This window comes from Hyalella azteca, unplaced genomic scaffold, assembly GCF_000764305.2.
Source record: "Hyalella azteca isolate HAZT.00-mixed unplaced genomic scaffold, Hazt_2.0.2 contig17346, whole genome shotgun sequence".
In the NCBI taxonomy this organism is placed as follows: domain Eukaryota; kingdom Metazoa; phylum Arthropoda; class Malacostraca; order Amphipoda; family Hyalellidae; genus Hyalella; species Hyalella azteca.
In genome coordinates, this window is record NW_025947133.1 from 25,007 (window position 1) to 36,844 (window position 11,838).

Below are 11,838 nucleotides of genomic sequence, written 5' to 3' on the forward strand. Positions count from 1 at the left end.
CAAGTGCCTATGGGACGGGACCTTATTTAAAGAATTATTAGCTGAAATTCATAAAGTAACAACATTTGGCAAATTTTTCCAAAAGTCGTAACAAAAGTAACAACATAAGATCTAATAAGCAAAAGTAACACTTTTGTTATGAACGTAACGCCTCTGGCTAGAGGCGGGAAAATGATGCGTTGTGAAAAAAAGTCGCGCTTATCAAAACTGGCACCGCGTAGATTAAGGGTACCGTAGGTCGCAAATTTTTTTTCTGCGTTAATAAAAACCGCGGTATTCAAAACCGTGCTAATCAAGGGATTGCTGTATACCTATACCTTAATTACAATTTATATACCTAATCATTGAAATTTAATTTCCAGACTTTAAAGTAGTCTGCTAGTAGGTTTCATAACCTTAGGTGACAGACCTAGTTTCCAACATGGCAGAAGATCTACAAAAGAATGAATTTGCTGCTCTTTTCCCATCTGTTGAGGCTGCCCATCAGTTCCAGCAAAGGCAGCATGACTGTAGTGGAGCGCTTCCAACATCTCAGTGAGTTTTTAGTCTCTGTTGAAGAATAGGAGCAAAACTGAATTTTCATTTGACAAGTGAAAACACCTTTGATAGTCAAGTATCTGAGTTGAACATTAATTGTAGCCTATGTTATCATTTTGTCTTGATTACAACAATTAAATTTGTTCAAAGTTGCTTTCTCCCCACATGACGTAAGGAATAATTTTCATAAAACTAGTTGCTCTTTTTTTTGTGACACTTCCCTTTCTTCAAATAAAATTTAAATGATGTGATGATAGATCAGTGAACAATTTATGAATTGGAAAGATGTTATATTTTTTCATAATCAGTGTTTCTGTAATAATTTTATTCATTCCAAATTTTAACTACATTTAAATGCTTGCAGATTACCTCTGAAAGAAGAAACTTCTGCTGTGCCATCAAAAAATGAGCAACTCTCCAGTTATTGTAAGGAAACAGAGATATCTTGTCTCCTGGAATATCTTCTACTGTGCACTTCACATGATGTGTCCATCAACAGTTGGCATGCTTGTGTTAAGCTCCCCGACTCTGCACTCTCAGTTGACTCAACTGATACACTTTTATTTGAACGTCTTATGCTGGAACAACCTTATTCCTTGGCTGGACCTAATAGTACTCATCCTAACAGAACAACTCATTGGGGTTCTGTTAATGCTGAGGCTGTGGTAGAAGTGCAGGTGTTATTTTATCTTTTTGAAGTTTATGAACGCTGTTCATGTGCAAGGAAGAAAATCAAATCAAGTAAAGGTTCACTTGATAATTATTTAAGTTGTGTTGAGGAACTCGAAGAACATGTCATTGTCAACTTCCACACAGCCATACATGAGCCTGACATTTATGTTGGCCAAAATGTACATGAGCAGTTAAAGAAGCTGTTACAGGAAAAATTGACAGAATCTGAAGTTTTTGATGAGCTTGTGGTGCGCTATGTGACCAGAGCTGAGGCTGAAGGCAGCAATCTTCCTGAAGTCTTTTCTCAGGTGTGTGATGTTCTGGTAATGATTTTCCTGCTATGAATTCTCTTTATATTTGGTAGAAGTGTTTTTTCTCATATAACAACAAATTACAATTTTTATCTCTTCCTCAAGTCTATTAAATTTATTCTATATCATACTCAATAAATGCATGCATATCTATTTTAGCTACAAATGTCTTAATCTTATGCAACATTTGATTTTGTGAATCATAAAAATTATACCACCACTATTCATTAGTTATTATTATTTGGTGAATTTTTCATGTTAGAAAAGATATATAATTTTGTTTACTGATGCAGATATTGGATGAGGTTAAGACAAGTTTGAAAGACTCTGAGCTCATGGCTGTGGACTGGCTAGCTGTGAGGCGTCTAGCCCAATACTGCATCAGGCCAAGTCTTGCTACGATTCTCCTCACAGGTATAAAAGAAATTACCTTTCCGATTTGTGCTACAGAAGTATGAAGCAATTTTACAAAACACTGCCTTATAGTTGATGTTAAAAAAGAATTTATTCTCAAATGATATCAGTTTATATAATTTTGCCGGTTGAGAATGTGTAGTTGGCTTATACTCATATATATATTGCATTTTAAAATTTCTGAAAATTTCAGCCTTGCAGTCATCAAGCACAAGAATTGTAAGCTATCTATGATAAAATTAGGCTAAAATTGTTTGTTGGAGAATTAACTTAGACCAGCTACCATGTCAGTGCCAGCACCAGGTGCTCTATGGACTGGTCCTCAAGTTGCTGGAGCTGCCTATGAAGCTACTGCCCTTGGATGTCTCCTGGCAATCTCTGCTCTGCCGGCCTCTCCATTGCAGCCTTCAGCTTTCTTTGTTGATGCTGCTAGGCTTACCAGGCAGGAGGTTAGTCCTCAGCAGTCTCTATTTCACCAAGTACCAATTCAATCAGAATTATGAACGATGACATATTATGGCAGGAATCAAGGACAACTTCTGGAATTTATGTTTTTTTCTTAATCTCCATGTTGGAGATTTTCTGTTTACATAAAAATTCAGCCGATCACTGGCTTAAAAAATGTTATTAATTTATTGCTGTTTGCTTCATATAATGTACACTTCAGACTAATGTACCTTGCTACTACTAACTAGGTCCTGTTTATCTTAGTATGAACAACAAAACTGTTCCCATTTCTCTTCTTCCAACATTTCTTCCGTGTTCTTATAAAAGTGTCTCCTCACTTGATGAATGTGTTGTTTTTAAAGCTTTAGTCAATTATGCAAGGACATTGGTATTTTTTTCAAATGTTTGAATATCTTTTTCGGTATGAGTATATATCTAGGAAAGAATTTACTGGTTATGAATATCAATTTATAATGAACCTGACGAGTCTTCTGTGAGGGGCCACGGCATTTTGTGCTCAAAATAATATGTTTCTTATAAGGTTCAGCAAACTACCTACTTGAAACGCTGGTAACTTATTTTGTGGTTTGCAGGTGAATGCTGTGAATTCATCAATATCATCTACTCAAGCCATCGTGAATGAACGCACCTTTGAAATATTTAGTGCACTCTTGAAGGTAACTTCAGCATCTGACATAATGACATTTCATGTTGGCATGTTCTACTTACATTGTTCCCTAAAAATGCTAACATTTAAATTAAGTATAGCTGATCTTAGGGATGCATACTGTACAGGTTCTATGTAATTCTTGTACCATACAGTTCAAATCAGGGGACAGAAGACTTCTTTTGACAAATGGGCAGTGAACTTTTTTTTACAAATTAGCTGTGGAGTGATGTTAGGACAAAAGAAGGTTAGTTTGCTAGAAAATGTTTAATTAGCATAAATGCTTTTCTGATATCAGAAATCTTGTCAACTCGACTGGTCCCATTTTATAGCTCGGTGTGGTTATCAGATCAGAAGGTTGCTTCACTGGTCCTTGGAGCACTGGCAGATGTTTCAATTAGGCTTATCAGGTTTTGACCTCTTCCGCGAACATTTTGCTCTCTCTGTTGATTACACTCTTCTTCCTGAAACTTTAAACTTATGATAGAGTTGGTCTTGTGACCAGAATATTTTAGAAAAAGAAGTGGTGAATATACTTGTGATTTTCTTAGCATTGAAACTTGTGTTTAATGAAGTGTTTTCTGAAAATAATGCTTTATCTAGTCTGTATACTTTGAAGGTTTATTTTAACTTCCCCGAAATCAAGTAAATTTTGTCTCGAACAGAACAAGGCGACGCGCCACATGGTCATGAAGTGGCTGGAAGGATGTGTGGCTAGCAACTTGGGACGAGCAGGACTCTGGCACGTGGCTGGCGAAGGTTCCCTCACCGCCACGCAGTACGCCAGCGACGGCTTCATGATCAACCTCGGCGCCGTCCTCGCCAGACTCGCCCACAAGTTCACAGAGGGCGTTGTTGTGATGGGCGAAGGCGGCAACCTGGCGTCGCAGCATGCCATCATGAAGGTGAGTTCTCCACTCTAGGTTTATATTCATACCTGTTGGCTTCATATTTATACCCATGCCCATTTTGGACTCATTATTAATTGATTTAGAATGAATTGAATGCCGTGTTAATTGGTTGTTTTTTCTAGCATAAAATAAACAGGAATTATGTGCTGCTCTGACTTGTAGGTTGATCCATCGTATTGCGTTAGCGGCAAGTCCCAAGCTGCTGGGGAACGCATTCCAGGCTCGTATCCTGCCTCACTGGACACCTTGACGCCCCTCATCCCCCCTGCAGAGGGTGATAAGGCTCACCCTCCTCTACCTCAGCAGTACACCTTCGTGACGGCCTGCTTCTTCTTTGCCCACGCCGCTCTCAATCTCGGCATGGCGGTGAGTGTTGCTGCCAGTCAATTAAAACAATAAATTATTTCATGTTTAAAGTATAAATCGCCCGAAATTATTGCCACTGAACTAAATCATTTTAATTTCTTCATTCATCTTTGGGGCAAGCTTTGATTCTACTTTTCGCCACAATATTTGGCAGGTTCAATGATATACCACCTTAATTATTTCGATATTATTTTCTCAGCAATGTTATTTTTTTAAGTGGTCTATTCTACGTTGTACGGTACCGCGTCGTCACATGTCCATAGCTCACAGGACTCAAACTTCTCTAATCAATAATTTGAATTTTATTCATAACGACTTTTTTATGTGAAAATTAAAGGTTAATTTTCTACGAGTTAGTTGGATTAGTTATTAGAATTTTGCATATAAATCACATATGGCAATATTGTCTCTCTTCAAAATTTATTATTGTTTCACACAGTATATTGTTTTAATTCCATCGTCTCTCCCTAGCACCCCAGACGTGTCTCATCAGTAATATAAATGACTAATTGTTCAGGTGACAGTGAGTCGCCTGGAGCGCGTACAGCGGGATCTTAACCGCCTGCACCAGGAGAACCGAGCCCTGGACCGGTCCGCCGACCCGACCCTGCGTACCCTGATCCGGGACCGCGTGTCCCTGCTCACTTCCTCCTACCTCACCCTGCGCGCCGCCCTCCTCCCGCAGTCCTGCTCGCCCCACACCACACATCTGCTAGCTGCCACCGCGCACTGGCTCGTTCAGGTGCAGTAACTTGTCCATATTTATTTATTGATATTATATCTGTACTTTTGTTGCCTAAATCATTGATAATTTTTTTGTAATGGTATTGCCTAAATTATTGATATCTTCGTACTTGGTATTGCCTAAATTTTTTATGTTGTCTTTGTAAATGTAAGTGCTTAAATACGTTTTGGTGATGAATTTTAATGTGATGTCGGTTGAATACAGATCGCCCAGTTGCCGCTCTCCCCATGGGACAGCTGCCCTCGCCTGAGTGTCCCGGTGCAAACGCCGATACCTGAAACAGCTGACCAGGACCCGGTGCCTCACAAAGACAGCTGGCTGCAGTTCATACCCGAGATGCTCGTCGACAACATCGCACGTCTGGCAACTCTCTACCGAATGCTAAATGCGGACGATAACACACCGCTCTTTGACTTGCCTGTCAACAAGCACTACATCACGTTCATCATTTCCTTCATGGGTTCTTCCAGTCGCATCAAAAATCCATACTTGAGGTACTTGCATTTTGTCACTTACATGTGTTGTCTTGAAGTAAGCTTTCTGACTGTTGCGTCGGCATCCTTAGTGAATGCACGTTTTATGGCTTATGGGTTCCTTACTTTAAACTGTGTTTGTTGGAAGGGTTGTGGAATTGCCGTTCTGAAAATGTGTGTTTTCCTGTTGTGCTGCACTAGCCAAGGAAATGTGCTCTGACTCTGGTGAATTTTTCCATACAATATGATTGAGAAGTCGGCAAATCGTTGTTACTCCAACTACTTTAGCCAGTATATCCTCGTGAGAGAAATTGCCAACTTATTCTACATAACTACAAGTTCTTGCACTCCTGTTATGCCTGTTATTCTGACTGGATGTTACCGTGTACATTTATCTTAAATAGACATTGTTGCTGCTTGCACCTAATTAGCCCTACATTTCAGGGCTCAGCTCGCTCAGACTCTGGAAGTATTGCTGCTGGGGGAGCCTCTGTCCTCGGCCTCAGACTTGACTCGCACCAGCCGCTTCGCCAGCCAACTGCCCGCCATATGGCAACAGCTGGTCGAGCAACACCCGCTGGCGGAGCACCTCGTGCCATCTGTCGTCAGGGTCTTCGTCAGCATTGAGATGACGGGACAAAATGTAGCTTTCGAGGATAAGTTCAAGTATCGAGGTCCTATGTAAGTAATCAGTAAATACCGTCTAAATATTCTTCGTTTAGTTATAATATACTGAATATTTAGAAAAGATTTTAATTGAGAATGAAATAACGAGTACCCAACTTGCCATGTCAAATTTCGATCAGAAAATGCCATCATTAGTAGTTGACCATGTGTTCTATCTCAAATGTGTCATGTTACCTAAGAAGTAATACAATGTGTTGATGATTATGTCCAACTCAAATCTCATATGACAAATGCACTACCAGTACACATCTGATTTTACTTCTACATATATATTGAACAATTCCCGCCCAGTGAATCCTTGTGTTTCATACCATTTTCTAAACTATGATGAATGATTGGTTTGCATTATTTAGTAAGCATCAGATTTTACTTGTATACACCTATCGACTAATTCTGTCAATAATCCAGCCGTGTGTTTCATACCGCATACGAAGTTATGACACGTGACGTGGCTTGTCAGGTACGAGATCCTGAAGCAGTTGTGGCAGGTGCCGGAGCAGCGCGCCGTGCTCGTCGGTCTCGCTGTCGAGGCGCTGGAGAACATGGAGAGCACCAAGCCGCCCCTGATGCTGCGCTTCATCAACCTCCTCATCAACGACAACATCTTTCTTCTCGATGAGGGACTCACGTACATGGCGCAGCTCAGGGAAATGACTCTTGCAAAGTGAGCATTTTTATGTTCATTCTCCTCCAGGCAAGCATTCTTAATAATAGAACTAATGCTAATTATTATCAATTTCATTCTGAGACATCAATTTTGCAAAATAAATTTAAGGAAAAATCAGAAATAATCAGTACAGATCAGTTAATTCGAAAGAATTGAATCTCAAAATATCCCCATAGATTATAATAACATGTTTACAAGTGTTCAATATGAGTATTGGAAGTTGGTTCAGAACTGCCTTGTTCGTCATATGAAAAAAGATGCTCAACGTACCTTGAAAACCCATTGTGAAGTGACGCTCCAGAAGTATTGAAATCTTACCACACTTGGTGAATACTCTATAATATCTGAGACTGTAAAGCTAATGAGCGTCTGTCACGGTTAATACTGCATAACATCTGAACATAATCTTTATGTATGTGGTGACTTTATGTGGTGTGGCGAGCAGAGAGCGCGGTGACTGGACTGCCCTGGCGCCGGCTGCGCGGCAGGAGAAGGAGCAAATGTTGATGCAGACGGGCATGATGGCGCGCTTCCATAATGTTCTTGCTAGACGCACCTCTTCCACGCTCCTCATGCTCACTGAAGAGGTCAGGCGGCACGCGTGATTCAGTTTAAGACTAAATTTTTTTTTACGTTTGGACGTTTCATCAGTTGTTCAGGAAAAAATATTCAGTAGTAGAGGTTTAACTTAGTGTAAGTTTCCACAGAAATTGACCAATAAACTATATAGAACCTCACCTGGTTATACGCATTCAGAGAAATATATTTATTCTGGATGAAGTGCCCCTAATTTAATTCCAATGCTCATCAGTATTCCACATAACTTGAAGTTGTCAACAAGATACGTGGTTAATTTAGTGGTCGCTGTTTCATTTGAGTAGTCCAGCACACGTTTTCTGAAACGTGACAATCTGAAATCAACAAATGTACATAAATGAACCGAGCAAAGCTACACCACAGTTGTGATGTAACTATTACTTTCCGAAGTATAAGCTCCGCTATAGAAATAGCACCATCGCTAAATAAATGTAAGAATATATTGACGCAAGTTAATATTAATCATTTAAACTTCTCTCTGCGGTTTTACAGCACGAGTTGGCATCTCTGCTCTGCCACCGCACTATGGTTGAGCGGGTCGCCCACATGCTCAACTTCTTCCTCGACCATCTCGTCGGTCCTAAGCAGCGTCAACTTAAGGTAGAACTTTGTAACATCAAGTTATGCCTTCTATCTACTCCCGTCAGGATTCGCTCCTACATTTATTTCTGCATCGGACATACCTACATAAGTTTATGTTGCACAGCGGTATACAACAAAATTGCTTATTTAAAGTTTTAACTTTCAGTTTAGTATTCATTAAATTTAACGATGCTTTTAACCACGTTTCATTGTTCAATGAATAGCTGAGTTTGGCTTGCCGCTGTCCAGGTCCGAGACGCGGAGCAGTACGAGTTCCAGCCCGGCGTGATGGTTGCCATTATCTGCCGCATGTACTGCAACCTGACGCAGCTACCCCTCTTCCCGGCCGCTGTTATTGCCGACGGTCGCAGCTACAGCCCCAAGCTGCTCCAGCAAGCGCGCTCAGTGCTACGTGAGAATCTAGTTTCTACTTCGTATTCGTAACCGACCAGAAATGTGAAGATTTTCACTCAAGTGCTTTACAAACTAATTGAGACCTTGATTGGCATCCTAAAAAACCCCAAGATATATTAAACGAAGTGCTTCAAAAAAGCCCGTTACTGTAGTCTCGGTTTATTTTTATTTTCCTTGTATAGCCGGTAAAAAATGTCATCCTGGTAGCACCTTTTCTAGACTAATTAGAACTTTTGTATCTCTATTTGGACCTTTTGTAGCGTTAGGTATCTTTATCTGGACCAATTAGTGTGAAGTATCTTTCCTTGGGCCAATTGGGACATGAAGTATTCCTTTGAACATGAAATATTTCTTTGTATTTAACTTGATACATGGCAATATGGCTTGGTGTTTTAGACCGCATAGGCGAGTACACGGTGGCGGAGCACATGGCGGCGGTGGAGGAGCGCGTGGCGGCGGTGGCGTGCACGCAGCAGGAGGAGGAGGACCTCACGGCGGCCGCGCCCGCCCACTTCCTGGACCCCATCCTGTCGGTGCTCATGCGAGATCCTGTCAAGCTCCCGTCCTCCGAGGTCAGCTTGTGTATGCAACTCTTGACTCGCCTTATGACAAATTCAGAGATCCATTCTATAATGATATTCTTTCACAGAATAGAAAATTTTAACTTTGAGTCGTAATTGATGAAGTTAACATAAACGAGTATTGTTCAAGTGATAGAAAAGAATGTTTTAATTCAAATTGGCTATTCCAAGTTGGAGACAGAATATAAAACTTGCTAGAATGCAATATCATAAATTCATTGACATTTTTTGAAAGATAAAACTACATTCCGGAGTAGCTGGTATATGATTTTACTGAGTAGACGGCATATGATTTTATTGCTGAAAAGTTGATGTTTGTTACGTCATTACCTACGTTAGGTATCAATTTATTCGATTTATTTTTAGCTTTAGAAAATGATGGAAATTAAGGTAGGTTGTATTACATAATATAGTTTCTAGTGTTGTTCCCTTCAGAGCTTTGCTAACCTTATGTCAAGGAAGAAATTGAACTGAAGCCTTGGGTAAGAGATCATTTTTTAGATTTTTTTATTTCTGAAGTTTTAATTTTTTTATTTCTGAAGGTTGTGGTGGAGCGCTCGACGATCGCCCGCCACCTGTTGTCTGATCAGTCTGACCCGTTCAACCGTCAGCCCCTGACGATGGACCAAGTCATCCCTGATGTTGTTCTGGCCAAGGAAATTCATGAATGGATTGAAAGTAAAACTGCCGAGCTGAGGAGAGAGAGAAAAGAAAATGAGGCACTTGCAACGCAAACAAATGATGGCAGTGATAATCTTGTCAAAGAGACGCCTGACGATATGTTCACTGTTACCAAAAAACAGTCCAGATGTGAACAGTCTTTAAGTGGACCCGAGATTTCCAGTGAACCATCCGTAAGTGGACCCGAGACTTCGAGAGAAGCCGCTGATGCACCAACACCTCCTCAAGAGGAAAGATAATAAGCGAAAATCGATCGCTTCTCTCCATTTATCATATTATCATGAACCTATTGAATTTCCTAAAATATTCAAAGCATTGTGTACTTCTGTTGAAATCCCTACATCAGTTGAATTGCAGTACATTTTAATCAAGAATATTATTTCTGAACGTGTTAATTCATACCTAGTCAATGTTCCAGTGTCCTGCACCAATTTTGCCGATTTTTTCTGCACCAATTTCATTGATTGCTTCCGACAATTGAATCGGCCCGCATCAACCATCTGGATAACGTGCACTCCCGTAATTTAGTTGAATCAATAATTTACAAATGAAGTACGACATAATATTGCTTTCCGTTCTTGTTAAGGTCAAGTTGCGTTTGAAAGCAATTGTTTATTCTCTCATTGCGTGTTAAAATTTCGCAGTACCCTATGTCTCCAGTTCTCTGAAACTTTTCTAAGATCAACGAATTTGAAATGTATGCTTTTAGTTCATAATACTCAGGAAAGATTTATTTTCTACAAACTCAGATCATTGTGCAATTGAACATTGTTTTTTTTATATTTGTATGGGATGAAGTCGTCTTCTGTTCACTGCTATTATACCCCATATTCATGTAGCATCTTAAAACTTTGTGCGTGTTTTTCACAACTATCTGTTGCCTGAAGTGTTCCAGTCAGTGCTTAGTTGTAACGTGTTTTGTTTTATGAAGTCATAGACCACTTTCACAGGGTTTTTATTAATATAATGGGGTTTTGAGTTTTTGTTTTCTTTGTTGTTACTGTTTGCTAGCCTCACGGATTTCCTACATTATTAATTGTTATTATTCTGTGGAGGTCTTCTAAAGTTAGCGTGTTATTAATTTTTCCTTTATGTATATGCTGTGTGTCCTCGGTTCCTTTCTTGCTGTAATAATTCCATGAGTTTGCTCACGTATTTATAATACATAAACGATCCGAGACTATGATCTGGAGTATCTTAGTGCATGTAGCGTTAAATTCCCGTTTCTCTGTTGTTACTTGTGCCCCATGAGGATTCAATTCTATCTAAATCCACTGTATTGAATCACACTCATGTGCCACGATCCATATAAACTTTTCTCTATAATTCAATCGAGAAAAATCTTTTCTTTATAATTCAATCACTGATAATAAGTCTATTGTCTCGAAGTTTCTGTCATTTTCTTTTGCAAATTATTTCTAAATATCCTATTATAATCTTATGGCAAATACGGTAGTTGGTGATCCATTAATTTCTTGAACGGTAAAAAACAGGTATCATTCGAATTATTCCTTACATAAGATGCAGCTCGCTATATAATAATTGCATATGTTAGCACTCTTTGCACGCTGTGTAACTGTTGTAAATTTTCGGCAAAATTAAATTCCATTTCATTATTCACAAATGTGAATTATCTTCTTGGTAGATAATTTATTGTTCCCGCCTACCATATCGAAGGATTACGAGTGGAGAGACTCTGTTTCTCGCACCCGGCTTACTGGTTCCAGTTCCACTGAGGACAAGTTCTTCCTCGAAGCTCGGCTTATGGCCAACCCAGCCAATCATTTAATTCTGGTTCATAACTGAGTACCTGGCTTGTTCGGGGTGTTGCATAATGCTTACAAAACGGTACAGGCGGGTCAGCGAGTCAGTGATGGTCGTGGAATTACTTGTGGTGTAATTGCCCTGAAAAAAACTGACCTGTCATCCTCTCGTTAGTTGCCACTACTGGAATTGGCTGTTATAATTACAAGGGCTTATAAGTTGGAGTGGAAATGCGCACTGGTCTTACCCGCAGGGCGGAATTCTTGAAATGGTGCTTCACTAATACATTGATTAGTTCCAAAATATCAGCAATATTTAAAAG

At 39.7% G+C, this 11,838-nt stretch overlaps 1 protein-coding gene across 1 annotated transcript; it reads left to right on the forward strand.

Annotated features, from left to right (window-relative positions):
- The first annotated feature begins 361 nt into the window (after positions 1 to 361).
- LOC108677290 (ubiquitin conjugation factor E4 A) lies at positions 362 to 11,370 on the forward strand. Its single transcript, XM_018165496.2, has 16 exons — positions 362 to 534; positions 902 to 1,517; positions 1,814 to 1,934; positions 2,226 to 2,383; positions 2,975 to 3,058; positions 3,714 to 3,953; positions 4,122 to 4,325; positions 4,843 to 5,067; positions 5,275 to 5,564; positions 5,988 to 6,224; positions 6,691 to 6,894; positions 7,343 to 7,484; positions 7,987 to 8,094; positions 8,326 to 8,488; positions 8,887 to 9,062; positions 9,614 to 11,370. Exons 1-16 carry the CDS (start codon positions 422 to 424, stop codon positions 9,989 to 9,991), a joined length of 3,459 nt encoding a protein of 1,152 aa, XP_018020985.1. The 5' UTR covers positions 362 to 421; the 3' UTR covers positions 9,992 to 11,370.
- Positions 11,371 to 11,838: the final 468 nt, after the last annotated feature.